Raw genomic sequence first — 18,852 nt, forward strand, 5'->3', positions numbered from 1 at the left:
GATAGTCTGATGAATCAACATGTGGCTTTAGACGCAACAGGGTGGGAGATAAATAGAGCACTGAGGGCAGAATTCAACAAGAATAGATTGTGGTTACCAAGAACACCTTTCATGGCATTTCATTTGGGCCCACGGTTTGCTATGTCTTATTGTCTTGTTTACAAAATATATTATTCTAATGATATACTTAGCACTAGCGGAAACATGCCCACAAAGTTTGAAAGTGGAGAGCAGTTTGCTTAAGAATTTCGACCTGCCTCTAAGCCACACGTGGCGAAGTGTAAATGCTGACTTTGCCCATGTAACGGCACAAAGGCTGCATTTTTCAGAAGGCAAGTTTGAGGTACGAACCGAGAAATTGCAAAATTTCTTGGGGTAAGAATAACTGAGCGCATTGAAAGAAAATGCGAGAATAGAATAGTTTGTCAGACAAATGGTGTTTAATCACAAGCATGCTAAGAAAATAACTGTCTGAATTACTTACTGAACTGCTAAAAGCTTGTAGACTCCAAGTGTGCAGAATGAAATGTTGTCAAACTATAATTGGATGCATTTTAAGCACATTATTATTTCTAGAACTACACTACAGTCTTGGGTTTGCTCCATGAGGATGATTCATCATTTGCTCCTAATTATGCATATAAAAATTATGCATATAAAAATGTATACAACTCGTGGACACTGTGTACTTCATTCAAGAAAAATGAGTACTGTACATCCCTACATGCATCACATAAATGTGCTGTGAATAACTTTGAATAAATTTTCACTCTTGAGTTGAATGAAAGAAGGAAAAGCAAATAACTTGTCATTTCAGGCTCACTTGCAAGATCAAGTATTGGGATTGTGATAATATCATGTTTTTAAGACCGATCAAATCACAAAACATGTTTTGTGTGAGCTTAATAATAATAATAATAATAATAATAATAATAATAATAATAATAATAATAATAATAATTCAATTCATTTTGGTTATTTTGATTAATTATATTTTTGAAATTGAAAATCAAAGATTTCATTCACATGAGGCAGAAATTCAATTGGATTGAACAGAGCGGCGCTTTGGGCCTCAGTGCCAAAAAGACCTTTTTGTTCTGTTGTGTTTTCCACCCAGGAAAATAGCTTACCACCTACACAATTTTTGACAATGGTATCATTGTTATCTTTCCGTTAAACAGAAGAAGACATTATTGATCCCACAAAGTTGAAATTCTCTGGTTATAGCACCAAATGACAATACACACTATAATGGAAAAAACAAGCAATATCAAAATAAAATAGTCATCAATGTATAACAAATCTGAGTAGAAAGCATTTGAAAACATCAGAATACCTTGTGTTCATAAGTAAAAGACATGTAAATGAATGGTTTTATGGTGCACTTCAAATCAGCCACAAACTCACATGCAAACTGGGAACGGCACAGCTGTCTACTGATACGTCGATGCTAAGCGGTACAATTGTATTTGCTTCGAAGTTTTATCACACAACCAAACGTGTCATATTGACAAAGCAAAGATTCAGAAAAGACCTTATTAAACAATATACTCTACAAGTGTTTTACACCATTTCAAACTAAGATTTGTGACATGCTGATTAACTTATTAAAGGAAATACAGTATTTGACCTATCAATTTTTGAAGCTGATTTGTGATTATGAGATTATATACTTTTCAAGGTCATTAATGTTGCAAGTACAGTACCTATAACAATATTAATAATTACAGGCTCATTTGTATTAATGTTACTCCTAGTCTCTGTTCAATGATTCATCCACTATATTCATGTATCATTTTTTTACTCCTAGAACCCATTTGCTTGTCAAGTTGGCCTTCATAACTTTAGGAAAAAAACAACAATATTTGTTTCATCTGGTTGTCGATCACATTGTTGTGAATACTAAGGAAAGAATGATGATCTGTCTCTATTCATCTGTTAGAGTTCAACATACAGATTTGTATTCTGCTGCAAAAGATCTAATGACCTTTGTATAGACATCCAAATACTGCTTGAAAGCCAAACTCTCCTTTGAAATCCTGCTGTAATACCACAAGATTGAAACCCGACTGTACTTGAAAGCCTAACCCTAGTTAGGTATTAGCACTTCAATATTAGAATTTAGAAATGAAAAATCTCATTTAAAACCCTACTAGTTAGGAAGTAGAACTTAGAAATTAAAACTCTGTATCTAATTTAAAACCTTACTTTAAAGCCCTTACCCGAAGTTAACGCCTAACCGTAGATGGAAATACGACCGTAAAATCCAAAGAGTACAATATTATTTTTCTACAAAAAAAAGTGGTTTCCGTGATTTGTTCTGTGTCGAGGTCCAAACGGTGACCTTATCACATGATTCACAGGTAATTACTTTAAATTTGCTGATTTTGAGATGCTTGATAAATTGAGTTAAAAATGCCACAATGGGCCTTCAATCTCTGTATGCTGACACTCTAGATTTAGAGATTACATAAAACAAATAGATTAAACTGAAATGATCACTTAAAATGAATACAGTGATTGAGTGCAGGGGTGTCCAAACTTGGTCCTCATGGGCCAGTGTCCTGCATGTTTTCCAGGTTTCTCTCCCCAACACAGCTGATTTGAATGATCAGGATCATTATCAGGCTTCCCTTGAGGACCAAGTTTGGACATCCGTGAATTAGAGGAACATTTTCATAACTTTTAACAAAAACTCTTTCTTTAAATGTTTCATACATATCCAACATCCTTTTTGCCTCCAAGAACGGGTACACAGCAGTACTGGCCACGTGTTACCAATGGACCCAGATACCTGAAATATTCATAGCTTCCTTGTCAGAGCAAATTTGGTCAGCTTCACTTAACAAATCTTTGGAGAACAAAGAGGAGGGGGACGTGAGTGCCGGGAGGTGTACCCGTCTACAACATGACTCAGCAACATAAAAGGTTTGTTGAGTCACACTAGTGAAAATGGTGGGTAGAGAAGGAACCAGTATGCAAGTAGTTGTATATTAAAATGTATGCAGTAGAGCACACACTTTGATGTATCCTTTACGATGACTATGATTTACATTTTACACATTCTGTGCATAGCACATGTTGTCACATTGCACTTTTTAATGCCCTGCCACCAGGTTCATATGTCATATGCTACATGAACATTGTTGAGCTATTATCAGAAGTGCTGGCCTTACAGTAATCAGCTGCAGGATGCATGTGCACAATGAGACACAGTTCAAGAACTCATAAAGCACTTTGCTGATTTTTTGCATAAGACGTACTTTGCAACAGCTGATCGATTGAGAGTCCAATCATGATGATTTTGTTAGGTTTCATGTTTTGTAAATTGATGACATTTTCTGAATTTATCTTTTAGATTAGTGTGTTGAAAATAACTTCAATAGTTTTGTTGGCATGGCGGGTCAGAGGGTTATGTATACCAAAGCAAACAAATCGGCCTAACAAAAAAGGTGAAACGTGATGCAGGTTTCTCCAGGCAACCAGCCATTCACTTCTTGCCTGCCCATAATAACCCTGTCAGGAATGTACCCCCCACGAGCACATTATGTCCTTTGTCATTAAAAAAAGAGAGATACAAGATATTCATTTGACTCGATGAATTCCACCCATTCATTTACACATTCAAGGGCAATGATATTCTATCATGAGGTTACCGCTGACATTACTCACAAATGCAAGTTTGTTCATCATTTGCATAACAATACATTTGTATGCAAGCGATTCGTACATTTTAATCTAATTACTGAGGCTTAAACTAAGCTCTGCTCAGTCAGGGGAATGGGATCCACCTTCACAATCTCTCTTCGCGCTTGTGCAGCTTTAAACCTACATGTTCCTTCTTCACACATCACCTCAAACGTTCAGTGGTGCTTAGTCCTGGCATACTGTTACATGAAGTAGTAGTACAGTAGAAGCAAAGTCACTACAACACCAGTTACAGTACAGTACAGATTCAAGCAGCCAGGTAGGGATATGTGTATAAGGGAATTATATAACTATGCACAGGCGGCATTACAGCTTAGGACAAATCAAATGTTCAGCACAGACACACCTCTGCACACAACTGTCTTCAAAGAATGTAACTGCTATTTACAGTTAACTGCTATCCGGAAAGTATTCACAGCGCTTTGCTTTGTACACAGTTTGTCATCTTACAGCCTCGTTCCGAATCTGACCGGTCGTCTAAACAGCAATCGGTGGAGAAGGGCCTTAGTCAGGAAGGTGACCAATAACCCGATTGTCACTGTCAGAGCTCCAGCATTCCTCTTTGAAGAGCAATCCACCAATCAGGCTTCTATGAAAGCCAGATGAAAGCCATTCTCTCGAAAAAGAAAGATGGCAGTCCATCTGGAATTTGACAAGAGGCACCTGAATGAATCTCAGACCATGAAAAACAAAATTCTCTGGTCTGATGAGACAAAAATTAAACTCTTTTATGTTAATACCACACGTCATGTTTGGAGGAAAACAGGTGCTGATTATCACAGCTCGAGGACTGGCCCAGAGCTGGCCCAGCCAGAGCCCAGATTGAATCCGTTGAACATCTCCGGAGTGATCTGAGAATTGCTGTGCACAGACATCTCCCACACATCCTGATGGAGCATGAAAATAACTGCAAAGAATGTATGGGTGTTAGGTGTGCTAAGCTTGTGGCGTCATATTTCAAAAGACTTGAGGCTGTCATCGCTGCCAACGATGGCTCAACAAAGTATTAAGCAAAGGCTGTGAATCCTTATGTAAATGTAATTTATTAATTTTCTATTTGTAATAATAAAAAAAAATTACACATTGTCATAATGGGTATTGTATGTGGAAGTACTGTGAAAACTATATCTATCTATCTATCTATCTATCTATCTATCTATCTATCTATCTATCTATCTATCTATCTATCTGTCTGTCTGTCTGTCTGTCTGTCAATCATAATGGAGTGCAAAAAAAAAACCCAATGTAACCATAAAAGGCGGAAAGAAATACTGTAGCTTAATTTTATTTTGATGAAGGTATTGAAAGGTTATTTATACAGCTCTTGTATTACGTCTGAGTAGGTAAGTGAAAGTGAAGTAAATAGTGCCGAAAAAGTTGCCTCAAACTCGCGCATAGAGAACACGTGTTTATTCTTGTAAAGCGTTGCAGGAGCGTCTGTAATTCCGAGCTTTGTCATACATTGCAAATTGCATCACTTCCCAGTTGGGGGCGCGCGCTGTTAACACGTGTCTTTGTGACGTCACGAGCGACGAACCTCGTGCGTAGCTTAGTAGAGAGTGCGTTTGGCTGTCGCTGCCAGTTGCTGAGCACCGACAGCGAGTGCGAGTGGACACACAGTGGACGAGTCTCCGCCGCGATCAAAGACGAAGCAAGACCCAGCGACCAAACCGGACGAGCAGCTGCCGAAGCCGTCTTGCCTCATTTCTTCAACCACAACCGACCAACACTTTCATTCTCATTAAATATGTCGAATATCGTCTGCTGTCAAAAGCCTCAGGTAAGACGAAATAACACAAAACCTACGAAACGCCGTCATGAATAAATACTTTAACATATTGAGTGATTTAAAAAAAAATATATATATATTCTTTTATTACGGTGTGCTGCGAGTGTCTTTTTAGCCACACTACAACGGATGCAAATGGCTGTCGTCACCTCGACTACCGTTGGAAATGGCCGGGCTTTTCATTTGCCGCCGCCAACAATGTCGCCCACAAAATAACGCTTCAATTGTCCCGTCTCGCCAATGGAGAATTTTCTGGCGTAGCAAACGAACAAAAGATGTAATAATGCGTCGTTGTCCGCCTTGACACCGCACTGTTAGCAATAGCGCGCGAGTCTCGTGGTTGCCAGCAGGTTGTAGCCACCGGAAGCTAACAAGGACTCAAGTCAAGCGAGAATGAGGCTCCATTGGCATTCTTTGTAAGGGATTCGCTTTTCAACGGTGCAAAGTCAAAAGAGCTTTCGCGCCCGAAGCGCACTGCAATGGCGGGATGTATGCCGTGGCACAGGGCCAAGCCTTAAGAATTCCTCAAGCAGAGGAGGAAGAGGTGGGGGAGGCAAACCCGCAAAGGACATTTTGCCTCATACATGTCACCATGATTTTTATTGATTTTTTTTTCTTTGCGGCCTGCTTGTAAAAATGCCGTCATCGACGTGTTTCCTAATTTGACTCTTCGTTGTACAGATGTTTCAAGTTGAATGTGCTCGGGTTCGTCGAATGCTCCGCTTTTCCTGCCTTATGTGTCTGTAATCCGTTACATTCTTAACAAAAAAAACCCTATATAATCTGCTTTGACTACTAGAGAATAACTCCCAGCAGAAACAATCGAATATTTGGGTTTCTGTCAGCAATTTGACATATTGTAAGACGTTTTATTTTAAACGAATTGTGTTTGCTTACGCTTAAGTTTTAATATTATTTCATGACTTGAATTTGCTGTAGTAAAATTGATGCGGTACATTTCCATTGGAACTGCGGGGCAGCTCCTGCAGTAGATAATCCTCTCCACTGGAGGGTACTGAAACGTGTTCGCATTTTCAATGTCAAATGTGCTCTTCAGTGTTCTACTAGTCACATGGAAACATTGAGTTTTGCTCTGGCCTCCACTCCCCCCTTTTTTTCCAATGCTCCCTTTTCTTCCCCGGTAGTCTAGCAGTTGTGAAAGAATGTCTGACTCATACCTCACAATTGAATTCTCATTATCCCAATCACTGAGCATTTGGTGGCCAAAGTCAATATTTTTCTTGTCGCGGTCAGTGTAATGTTTACCATTTCAACATTTGAAAACTTACTGCACAGCATTTTTAACTATTCCTTCTACTGTCAAACATTGCAAAAGGTTAAGCGGTTTACTCAAGGTAGATTTTTAGTTAGAATTACGATACAACCCTGAAGTAACCAATGAGCTGTGGCTTTGCTAGCAGAGCAATGGGGGGGGGGGGGGGGGGGGGGGGCGTACTGGGTGGAGGCACAAGGGTAGTAAGTCAGCAGACGGACTGAGTGCAGCTTAGACCATTCACTGAGTAGTTGCATAATCAGTCAAAAGTAGGTCAGTGTTCCCACCATCCACACAAACTGGGAGAATTATAGCTTTCAGTGCCAGTGCGGCTCTACATGTTATTTAGTGGATTACAGAAAGACTACACTGTGTGCCATGATGGCCGGTTTTCCCCTGTGAAAATGTTGACACTTGTTATTTTTGACTGCTTGTCAACAAGTCTGCTAAGCAAGCCCAAAGCTATTTCCTAGACTTTTTTTTGTATTTCCTCTTCCTTTTGTTGGTGTTCTTCTCATCAATATAGTGTGGGTTTTGGATGAAGTTGGTTGCTTGATTGCATAACATTCGGTGAGCCACATATGTAATTGCTTACTTTTTTTTAACGACAGTTTTTTTTTTTTTTTTTTTTTTTTTAATTTGAGTGCTTGGGGCAGTTTGATTACCCAAAATTGGAATTGTGCTGTAGTATCACTGACATGTAGTGACAATGAAAAAACAAAAATAATGGGATGAAAAAACACATTGAAAAGGGTCAAAATTAGAACTCGGACTGGCAACGAAAATTTCTCTTCCCATTTGTGTCCATGGCAGTAAATGAGGTCCGTTGAGTTTGAAACTCATTAATCTATTTATTTATTTTTAAAATTATGTTTCACATGGCTATGTACTGTATAATCTTTTGTCATGTTTTGGCCAAATTAACAGTACAATCCTGGTATCGGGTAGGTTATTGTGCTTTTTGGTTTTGTAATGGTTAGGGATAGGACGATTTTGTATGATGTATGATGACATTAAAACGCCACGAGGTTTATTGTCGCTGCAAAATTTTTATTTTTTTTGCTAACTGGGCCACACAAATACAATGGCATACACAGGAGAATGCGCTGCATGGCAGTCAAACAGCCAAATGTGGTGAAAAGGCCAGCCAGCGCTTCATAATAAAACTTACCATACTTATAATGGATGGACACACGCCTGTGGAACACAATCTTGTGGTTCTTCCCAAAAACGCATGTCTCAATGACGGTGACAACTCTGACAACGCCCTCGCGCCCAATTGTAAAACACAAATATTTGGTGCAAATTTTGGCACTTGGCTTGACTATATAAACCACTGGCACAGAGTGGTCCGTTTCACACCGTACATAAGCAATACGTGTCATATGTCGTAGACCTTCTGTACTCTGACACCAAGACTATGCTGAGAGCCACTTGAAGAACATTTGCTATTTCAGATTATGGGCCAGCTGCTACAGTCTATCGTCTGTTTTTCATGTGCATTTTTATGAGCATTACAGCAGTCGATTTTAGGGCTGGGCCATATGGCTGAAAAATAAAATTTTGATTTTCACCAGTTTTTCTGGACATTTATGATTTTACTTGAAGTTCTCAATCCAATAAACATGTATTTAAAGGTTTGATTTATTTAATCTTGTGGAAAATATTCAATGATGTATACTAGTTTTAAAGCCAGTTTTAACATAAACGTTCATATAGCTCCTGCATAATTAGCTTAAGTGTCACAAATCAATTCCAAAAACATTTTTTTGTATCTCCTGAGTCACGCATTCACTCCTAGGTATTTGATAAATTTTCGAACGTTAGAGTAGAGGTGGGTCAGAAAATTGCTTTTACTGAGTTAAGTAGTAACGGTTGTTAACATGTCTTGTAAATCCTTTGGATACTGTAAACATATCTTGCAAACCATTTATCCAGTACTTTCTCAGACTATCTATTTACAATTTTTTTAATCTTTTTTTTTTTTTTAGTCTTCAAATATTTGATTTTTCAAATGACAAATTTGTTGAATTCATTCGATTTGTTGCCCAGCCTTAGTTGGTTTAAACATGTGGATTAATATTAGCTCATGAGATGATTGTTAAAAAGTGTATTAATGCATGGAATGTGGCCTTTTTGTTTGTACAATAAATGTCACGCAAAATGAAAATGTACTTGTGCAACCATGCACATGTATGAAACGTGCAAAATGTTCCCCCCCAATCTGTTCTATTTTTAGTTAAGTGTTCCTATAGGGTGGAACAGCTAAAAGGAAATTGTCTTGGTGTTACTTTCGTCTTGCGAGTCGAATGAAGCTGATGTAATCGTCACGTGACTTGTACATAACGAACCTTAATGTTTTTCTGTATGTAGAAGTTTGGGGAGGTCTTTTTAATTGCATCTTTTCTCCTTTCTCCTCTAGGTTATAATGTATGACCAACAGAGAATAAGTACAGCGCTATAGCCAACGGGTTCACGAGGACTTGATTACAGTCGCTTCAAGCCTGATAGTTTGCTGGGGTGGAAGCCCTCCCTCTCCCTTCTGCTGCCACCTGTGTTGTCCATTGGCATTTCTTCTGACAACTTTCCCGTCCCACTCTTTGGGTGAAGAAGACTGGAGTTTCCCTCGAATCTCTTGTCTGCTTTGCCTGCTTGACCTTCAGCTCCTGTTCTACACTTGTAGTGGTGCTTTCCTGGATTTGACTTATTCCCTATTAGGTAAGACTATGGCTTAACACACAATTACAGACACCTACTGGCTTAACACACAATTACAGACGCCTAGTTTGTTCTGGTTAGTAGTATATATTGGTGTCATGTGAGATACTAAGTTTTTTTTTTCAGACCACCAATTTTATTGGTCATAACTAGTATAGCAGCATGTTATAAATTTATTCATGTGAACTTTATCTTAGGCCGACCAACCAAATTCAGCCAAAATGATTCCAAATGGTTACCTGATCTTTGAGGACGAGAGTTTCCTGGATTCCACTGTGGCCAAAATGAATGCCCTGAGAAAGAGTGGTCAGTTCTGCGATGTTAGACTGCAGGTATCTAAATGCAAACACAATATTCTCATAAATGGGTTACACTTCCCTTTTCTCCACCTGCTTTCATCCTTTTACAGGATGTTGCAGTATATATACATATATGTAGTACACTGCACTGCCCAATCTCTTGAAATTCTGTGAACTATATACAAATACACAATTTCTTCATAATATTATTTTTTCTTTTTTTGATAGGTATGTGGTCATGAGTTGATGGCCCATCGTGCTGTCCTGGCTTGCTGCAGTCCCTACCTGTTTGAGATTTTCAACAGTGACATAGAATCTCATGGAGTGTCTCATGTCACTTTTGAGGACTTAGACCCGGAGGCTGTAGAGATTTTGCTCAACTATGCCTACACTGCTCAGTAAGTTTCTATCAGACCTTTTTTGCTAGACTTCAAATTGAGATTTTGTCTCGTGAGAATAGAACAGTAGTAGAAGACTGTTGATTTTTTTTTTTTTCTTTCCCAGGCTTAAGGCAGATAAGGAGCTGGTCAAGGACGTTTACTCTGCTGCCAAAAGGTTCAAGATGGAGCGAGTCAAGCAGGTTTGAGTTCCATCAAATACTCTTGCGATAATTTGTGGACCTCAAGCTTGATAGAACTGCGCATGCCATACGAAACTGTAATTATGAATTTATGATAAAATAGTTCCATATTTGCAATTTCAGATTTGCGGCGACTACTTGCTGTCTAAGATGGATTCCCAGAACGTCATTTCATTTCGGAACTTTGCCAGCTCAATGGGAGATGCCAGAGTTTTGGCCAAAGTGGATGCCTACATCCAAGACCACCTGCTGGAGGTGTCTGAACAAGATGACTTCCTCAAACTTCCCCGCCTCAAGGTGCAGTATGATTTGTCAAAATGATAGTAATTAAATCCAAATATGTTATCTTGGGTTGACATTTACTCAATGAGCCATTCTCACCCTTAACTGAAGCCATAACTGCCAGATTAGTGACACGCATGACCAAACTATTCGCATGACCAAACTATTATCTTTCCCTTACTGGGCACAGCGGCTGCTTTCGACCCATAGTCTACAGGCAAAAATGGCCATATTAGCTACATGTATTTCTATTTTTAAGTCTTAAACAGACAAGAATTTTCTGGATTTTAGAGAACTTTAGGAGTACATTAAAATTTAAGCAATGGCTGTTGGGGATGCGTTCGGCCGTTTTGCCTGTTTTGACTATTGGCCAAAAGTGGCCGCTGTGCCCAGTAAAGGGTTAGATGACAACAGAACACCTTTGCAAATCATGGAGTGCTGGTAATCATATTCAAGTCTTATGAATGCCAAGTCTTTTGAATGCCAAGTTCTTTCTTGCCATGCCCGTGCACAAGCCATAAAAATAGCAAATTAAATTGGCTTGAGTCCATGACATGTGAATTGGATTTCCACCTCTAGTAACTTAATCATATTTGCATTTTCTGCATTCTTAATTTCTAATCATGTCCTATTACTGGATAAGGGATTGATTTTTTTTTTTTTTATCTAATGATTGGAACACCCTTTGTACCAACAGTTTAGTTTACGTGTGTGTATATAATCATGGACAGAGTCAACCAACTTGTGCGGTTGTCTTAAGCGTGTTCAACCAAGCTGGTCAAATATAGTGACTGATATCTATTTCTGGTTCTTTTAGTCTTAACCACTATATATATATGCGTCGACATTAGTACACTAGAGTCCTACTTGGACTAACACTGGATAAGCTTTCTATACACTGTATACCATTTTGACTTTAACAAGATTAACAACATGTAGGTTTGCATATTCCACAGGCGGAGGTTACTGAGTAGATTTAGGGCAAGAAGCTGTTGCACAATTGGCAGGTTACTTCTCAGGCCATATAGTGCACATAAATTAACGAACTGACTGAAATCGTACTGTAAATCACCATTTTTCCTCGAGTCTATTTTTAAAATCTTGTTCACGCCGCACTTATGAAGCAGGGAGCCTTTTACCTATTCTGTGTGCGCTTTGCAGTTGGCTGCTTGTTTGGTTATTGTTTCTTGTCTCCTGTACATCTGCAAATGTGAGGAATGTACTTTTCATTACCGTAATTTCCCCAAATATGACACTTTTTAAAAAATGGAAGTCCAAAAGTATGGGTGCGTCCTACAAACTAACAGATTCAATTATTTTTTTTTACATTAGAATAAGCTTGAATCTGTTAGCCACATAAGCCAAGTTATGACGTACAGATACGCATTCCTATATTGAACATTCTTGCGCTAATTACGGTAATGGGACGAACTAGATTAGAGGCAGTCAGTTGGGTCTTAGCTGCCATTCCGTTAGGTGCAGCTAACAAGCTGCTCGTATTAAACTTCAGCATTATTTTCAATAAAAGTGAGCAGACTAAACAAGTGTGGTAGTCCTTCCTTTTTTTTCAAATAGCTTTCAAAAATAAAATGATTATTGTAGCATAGCCGGTTAGAAACTGTGAGGCTGCCACAAAGTTTGGGCTAATGGCTCTCAAATGGCGACACACTGCTGACCAAAAAGGATAAGGCTCCCTCTCTCATTTGCTCACTCATTCACTTGCAAGCCACACAGCTGTCACAGCAGGCACCATATCTGCAACAAATATATAACTTACATTACGAGTTTGTTCATGTCTGCTCTCCAGTGGAGAACACAAAACTAAGTGCAGTGTGAAAAAGCCTTTTGGGCTATGAGCAAAATATGATGTCTGAATTTGAATGGCCTTTTTTCCTCCTGCGTGTGTGAACTAAACCCCTCCTTCACTCTTGTTCACAGTTAGAAGTAATGCTAGAAGACAACCTGACTCTGCCCAGCAACGGCAAACTTTATTCAAAGGTGCTAAACTGGGTGCAGCGTAGCCTTTGGGAGAATGGAGAGCAACTGGAACAACTCATGGAGGAGGTCAGTACCAGCGTGTGTGCCCTTTGAACTCTGAGCGTGATTGCCCCCCCCCCCCCCTCCCTTTGACTGGTCCTGTTTTTGACATTAAGAAGTCATGAAGGGGGCTCAAATAGAGCTAGCATGCTGTTGTCATGCTGCTATGTCAGGATTGTTCTTTTCCCTCTGATTTGTTGAGGTTTTGCAGTAAGAAACTGTATTCCTGAACCATGCCACAAATTAGAGGTGAGACCAAAGAGCCCATGATCTGATCTTTTTTTTTTTAATCTTTTTTTTGTTTGTTTGTTTTGTTTTTGTTTTGATTTTACTTTTCTCCTTTGGGTTGTGGTTCATTTTCTTATGACCCCATCTAAGTATTACAGTGCCCTTCTGCTGTGAAACGCAGAGAAAAGATTCTTGAAGGTTTGACTCTTGTTTCATCTGTTTTATTGCCACTTGACTATCTGAACAGGTGCATGTTTTTGTGTTCCAGAACTAACAGGCACTCCTCCCCGTTGATTTATCTCTCCTGTAGGGTTATTTGCAGCAGCAAGGGACCAGACTGAGGAGCCAGGAGTGATCCACCAGGGTAATGAGTCAGAGAAAAGGAGAGGGGAACACAACTGCCTCTTAGCAGCCTCTCTTTGCAGCCAAGCAACACTGCTACCATCTGTCCATGCCTATGGCACACATGCATTCTCACTATGGAGGACCTATTCGATTTTTCAGTACCACTGCCACAATACAAAGCTAATAGGGCCAACGATGCAGATTGCAGACCACAAAAGGCATCCTATTTGAAGAGAACTCCCATTAGGCTGCAGAACATTGACATTTCAACCACTCAGTTTTTTCCCCCTCCAAAACACCTTTTTGCCAAATGTTTTTACCTTTGCTTTTGAAAGTGGCAACAACAGAAAATATCAACACTTACCGGTATTTAGGTTTTGCAATTCACAATGACGCCAGACCAGGGGTGCCCACGAGTAGGTTAAGAGCTACTTAGCTCATTTTGTAGCTCGCATGCTGAAAAAGTGTGGGCACCCCTGGCTCCAGACCATCTAGCCACTAATGTTTTGCCATGTGTGTTTGCCTCTTTATTGCGGCTTCTATCACAATGAGCAGCTTAAGTTGGAGTAGCCGTTACCAAGCAGCAGACTGGAAGAACGAGGGAACAAAAGCAGCCTCTCCTATTCTTCACCCTTGCAGAAGATCTTGCTGACTGGAGCGCATCCCTCTTCACTCGATCCCTCTTTGTTTTTAGATGCGATTTAGGAAGAGAACCCTTGCCGACTCTCGGCACCTTCTTGAGCGCAAACATTGCAGCCTATGTGCCGTGGGTGCAGCTTGTCTCTTAAGGAAAAAGTCTTCATCCAAGAATCTCGATTTTGAGGACTTGTCCCTTCCAGCTTTCCTCTTCTAATCCCCATTATGCCGGGGTATACCATGTTACCATGGAGACAGCCACATGGGTGTGTTGTTCCTGTTTGTCTTGCAGGTGCAAATGCTGTACTACTCAGCTGACCACAAGCTGGTGGACGGAGGTCTGGTGATTGAGGGGCACACTGAGGTGTTTGGTGGCGAGGAGGACCACCATCAGTTTGTGCAGGTATTCAACAAGCGTGTCCAGCTTGACTGCAATGACACCTTGACAGTATTTGGGCTTAGCCTATGCCAGGACGCGTAGCGTATAAACCACCACCATGCGGCCTGTTCTCAGCTAGAAGGTCCAGTTCATAGTGTGGCAGAGCTTTAATGCCTAACCTCATGACACAATTTTGCCAGTTGTGGGCATGCTGGCTGTGAGCTTTGCTTACAATGTATGTGTATTGTTTGAGGGCAGGTTCTGGACTCTTGATTTGCCTTATGCGGTGGTGTTGGTGAAAACTGTGAGATTATATCGCTCCACAATAGACCCGACTTGATGACGAGTAGGCTAAAATGGCAATCTGTTGTTGTACGCGTGTGGGGAGTCTGCTTGGCTTCTGTAGCTGCGCTATACCCTTGCAGAAGAAGCCGGTACGAGAGAGCGCCCAGAGACCGATGAGTTGCAGTTCCTCCGGAAGCCTTTCACCTTCCAACCAAGCAGCAAACGGCCCCAAACAAACCACCATGAGAGAGTGGAAGTATATCGCCTCTGAGAAGACTACAAGTAAGCCCGAGTGATTCAGCCTTTGCACCTTTTTACCCATCTTGTGTCTAACGACACTGTCTCCCCTCAGACAACACCTACCTGTGTTTGGCTGTGCTGGACGGCGTGTTGTGTGTGATCTTCTTGCACGGCCGCAGCAGCCCCCAGACCTCTCCCTCTGCCACCCCTTGCCTGCTCAAGAGCCTCAGCTTTGAGGCCCAGCCAGAAGAGCTGGAGGAGCACCAACTATCTCCCATGCGTTACGCGCGCTCTGGCCTGGGCACGGCAGCCATCAACTCTAGACTCATCGCAGCAGGTTGGTACACACACACTAACTCTTTTGTCTGCCACCGCAAATCCGCAAATTTTTTTCTGACTTATCTTCCATGCACATATAGCGAAATCTTGACCATTCAAATTAACAAGTTTGAAACAAATGAAAATGTCGAACCTAGGCGGACGGGTAAGTAATGTGAGAATAAATAAAAAAATCTAAAATACAAGCAACCTAAAACCTTGTGCCATGTTGGTGTTTTAGGCATCTAGCCAGTTAATGGCTTGCGCAAGAAGCTAACATTGCAACTTGCCAAGCACCACAATCAAAACAGAACATCCAAAGTCCTTAAAAAAAAAAAAGGCCACTATGTGCTAAGACTTTTTTTTTTTTTTTAATCAGGCAGCTTGTCCATAGAAACAAAGTCGAAACCGTTCCAAATAAAATCAGTCCAAGGGACGTATGAAAGATGTAATTGGAATTTGTATGTATGCAAGTTGGAACATGCCAGACCATCAGTCGACAGTCCCCTTCAAAATTAGAACAGTCAGGTGAATTCCTGTTTTTGTTGCATACTGAAGACCTTTGGATTTCAGATCAAAAGATGAAAGGTTCAGAAGTCTAGCTTTTATTTCACGGTGTCAACAGCCAGAACATGGAAGCCACCCACTAAAGTGAGCAAAATGTTATGAATAAATAACACTTAGAATTTGGTGGCACAACCCCTACTTGCAAAAACGGCGATGCATTGACTCAAGCAGGCTGTTGTATTCTTCATTTGACGTGCTTTTCAAAGCCTTTACAAACACATCTAGAAACAAGTAAATCGTGAAATAAAGCTCAGGCATTTGTCTCTTTCACCTTGGATGTGAAAGCCAAATTTCTTCAGTATAGAGGAATTGACCTTGCCATACTCTTGTTGGGAATCGCATGGTAAATGAGTAGTAAAGTCCGATATGGTAGATTAATTTTATGGAAATCACGGCCATAAAATACGTTTTTTGTTTTTTTTCTCCCCCTTTTTGACCTTGTGCAGGTGGCTACAACAGAGAGGAATGTCTGAGGACTGTTGAGTGTTATGACCCCAAAGAGGACCGCTGGAGCTTCATCGCGCCCATGCGAACTCCAAGGGCTCGTTTCCAAATGGCTGTGCTGATGGTAACTTTCTACAATTACCGATGGAACTATCAATCCAAATCACAAGTATCGTGAGCAAAATTGCCATGATAATTGCTAAGGAAGTGTAAAGAAGTTGATGCTCAGAAAACATTTCCAAACAACAACTAAAGTCAGCATGGAAAGCCACCTAATTGACCGCAATGATTGAGCGTTTCCTTCATACGCGCCTCACAGGGCCAGCTTTACGTAATCGGAGGTTCAAACGGACATTCCGACGAGTTGAGCTGCGGGGAGACGTACGATCCAGTGGCTGACGAGTGGGCCCAGGTGCCCGAGCTCCGGACTAACCGCTGCAATGCAGGTGGGCGTGGCCCGCGTTTGATTCGAGAACGGTCGCCTTGACTGCCGACTCAAGGGCGCTCTTTTTTGAAGGTGTCTGCTCCTTGAAAAACAAACTTTACGTTGTGGGAGGATCGGACCCCTGTGGGCAGAAAGGACTGAAGAACTGTGATGCCTTTGACCCAATTACCAAAACCTGGTCTGGTTGTGCCCCGCTCAACATCAGTACGTGTTATTTCACCCTCGGCTCCAGTTTTGAAGGATCTTCGCCGGCACGCTGCGCTAAATGACTTGTTTCTTTGTTGTAGGACGACACCAGGCCGCGGTGTGCGAGTTGGATGGTTTTATGTACGTGATTGGAGGGGCCGAGTCGTGGAACTGCTTGAACACTGTGGAACGCTACAACCCTGAAAACAACACCTGGACCCTGATAGCACCGATGAATGTGGCTCGCAGGGGGGCTGGCGTGGCTGTCTGTGCCGGTAAGCTCGTGTCTTTTTTTTTTTTTTTTTTTTTTTCTATTAGGCATGGGATGCTCTCATCCCCGTCCCCGCACTGCACGAGCTAGTTTTTTTTGTTTTTTTGTGCTTGGTAAAACTGCATGACAATAGAGCACGCCGCCAAATGTGAGAGAGCCAGTCAACGCTTCAAAATCAACCTTAGGATATCAAATAATGTATGGACGCAATGGCCTCAGAACACTTAAGTTCACAACAATTAACATCACTCTTTCTGCTGACCAACTGTTCTCATGGAGTGAGTCAAGCCGCGACTTCAGATTTAATTAACACGCGTTGTTTTTTTTAATTCGCTTAATCGGTGCACTATAAACATGATTTAATTGCTGACATTTTAATGTGCGGCGCTTGTCACCCCGGGACACTCGCGGCAATAAGCATAATGGACGTCTGGTGCATAAAAATGACGTCAATGAATGTATTATGTTTTACCGTTCCTACTGATCACTTTGTAACATCCCCACTTGCGCTGTCCAGGCAAACTGTTTGTGGTGGGCGGCTTCGACGGCTCGCACGCGCTCCGCTGCGTGGAGGTCTACGACCCGGCTCGAAACGAGTGGAGGATGCTTGGCAGCATGACCACGTCCCGCAGCAACGCGGGCGTGGTCATGCTGGGCGACAACATCTACGCCGTGGGCGGCTTCGACGGTAACGACTTCCTTAACACGATGGAGGTGTACAACCCAGAGGCGAACGAGTGGAGCGACTGCGTCAGGGCCCTCTTTCCGTTCCCAGAGTGACGCGGCGCTGCACCCCTTTTTCCTCCAAACTAACAGGCTTAAGTGACATAATCGTGTTTCGTGATATCCTGTGTGTGTGTGTGTTTGTGCGAATGCGCGAGTGTATGTATGGGTGGGGGGGTGGGATTTGGGACGTGGGGTCTTCAGTGAAGACTGGCTTATATTTGGCGGGGTGGTGAGGGGCTTGTTGCCCAAAGCAACACAAACAGCCTTCATATTGCGTATATTGTTCTACGTGATGTATATATTATTTGTCATGCCAACATTGAATACACACATAGTGCTTTTCTTTTTCGACTTGAAACTTAAGGGTTTTCAGATGAGAGAACTACCGGTAACTTAGGAAGGGTCATGAAAGTTTTTGGTCCTTTTTCTCACATGCAAAGGTAGATGATTGAAGCCTTATGATTTAACACTTTTCAAGAAACCCACACCCCCAGCTGATTTGTGTTTGGAATCTGAAATAATGGCCTTTTTATATTTTTATACACTGCAGATTTCTCAAAACTAGATAGTGGCGATAGCTTAATCCATCAACCCGTGCCAGTTTTTCTTTTTTTTTCTGTGCTTGCACAACAAAGCTTCTGCTAATTGGGTTCTTTAATTTTTTTAACATGTTTTTGTGATTTTACTCAATTTGTGGATGCAGTTACTGAAAACATGTTTGCTTTGGCGATTTCCCTCGAGCAATGACAGATTTTCCTGGAAAGAGTGTTATAAAGAAAGTTCTCACATTTGTAATATTTCTTAATAAATCATTTCAACTATATATTTTGTCACGATTCATTTTGAAATGTGAGCATCAGTGGACAAAGTTCCCTGTGTCCTACATATTGATCCTGAGCTATATGGCGCAAGCTGGCAGATGGCTGTACAGCATTTAGCACCTTACCCTCATTTAGTTTGATCTTACGTTGACACGATTTCTCACGCCCAACCTAAGATGTGCTTTTACAGCATGAGCGTCTGACTGGGGGATTATCTGGACTAACTACCTGAATCAACTTCAAACCTCTCGCGTGGTATAACTGGCACCTTACAC

At 41.2% G+C, this 18,852-nt stretch overlaps 1 protein-coding gene across 2 annotated transcripts; it reads left to right on the forward strand.

The window, feature by feature from the left end:
• Positions 1–5,274: 5,274 nt before the first annotated feature.
• ivns1abpa (influenza virus NS1A binding protein a) lies at positions 5,275–18,579 on the forward strand. Of its 2 annotated transcripts, XM_088425303.1 has the most exons (16): positions 5,275–5,488; positions 9,193–9,488; positions 9,686–9,820; positions 10,016–10,185; positions 10,292–10,367; positions 10,491–10,664; positions 12,588–12,713; positions 14,188–14,298; positions 14,700–14,841; positions 14,912–15,136; positions 16,131–16,252; positions 16,448–16,574; positions 16,646–16,777; positions 16,861–17,034; positions 17,548–17,635; positions 17,671–18,579. In XM_088425303.1, exons 3-16 carry the CDS (start codon positions 9,710–9,712, stop codon positions 17,720–17,722), a joined length of 1,830 nt encoding a protein of 609 aa, XP_088281429.1. In that variant the 5' UTR covers positions 5,275–5,488; positions 9,193–9,488; positions 9,686–9,709; the 3' UTR covers positions 17,723–18,579. The 2 variants fall into 2 exon arrangements, with proteins under 2 accessions (XP_088281429.1, XP_088281428.1); XM_088425302.1 differs by having other exon boundaries at positions 17,548–18,579.
• The last annotated feature ends 273 nt before the right edge of the window (positions 18,580–18,852 follow it).

This window comes from Hippichthys cyanospilos, chromosome 10, assembly GCF_059441005.1.
Source record: "Hippichthys cyanospilos isolate Australia breed blue-spotted pipefish chromosome 10, RoL_Hcya_1.0, whole genome shotgun sequence".
Lineage (NCBI taxonomy): Eukaryota > Metazoa > Chordata > Actinopteri > Syngnathiformes > Syngnathidae > Hippichthys > Hippichthys cyanospilos.

What these genes read in the sequence shown, in the direction of transcription:
- ivns1abpa (XM_088425302.1), top strand. Translation starts at nt 9,710, where the DNA reads ATGATTCCAAATGGTTACCTGATCTTTGAGGACGAGAGTTTCCTGGAT. An exon ending in TGGAACAACTCATGGAGGAG is followed by an intron (nt 12,714 to 14,187) that starts GTCAGTACCAGC and finishes TTTGTCTTGCAG; the next exon opens with GTGCAAATGCTGTACTACTC. An exon ending in CGCCTCTGAGAAGACTACAA is followed by an intron (nt 14,842 to 14,911) that starts GTAAGCCCGAGT and finishes GTCTCCCCTCAG; the next exon opens with ACAACACCTACCTGTGTTTG.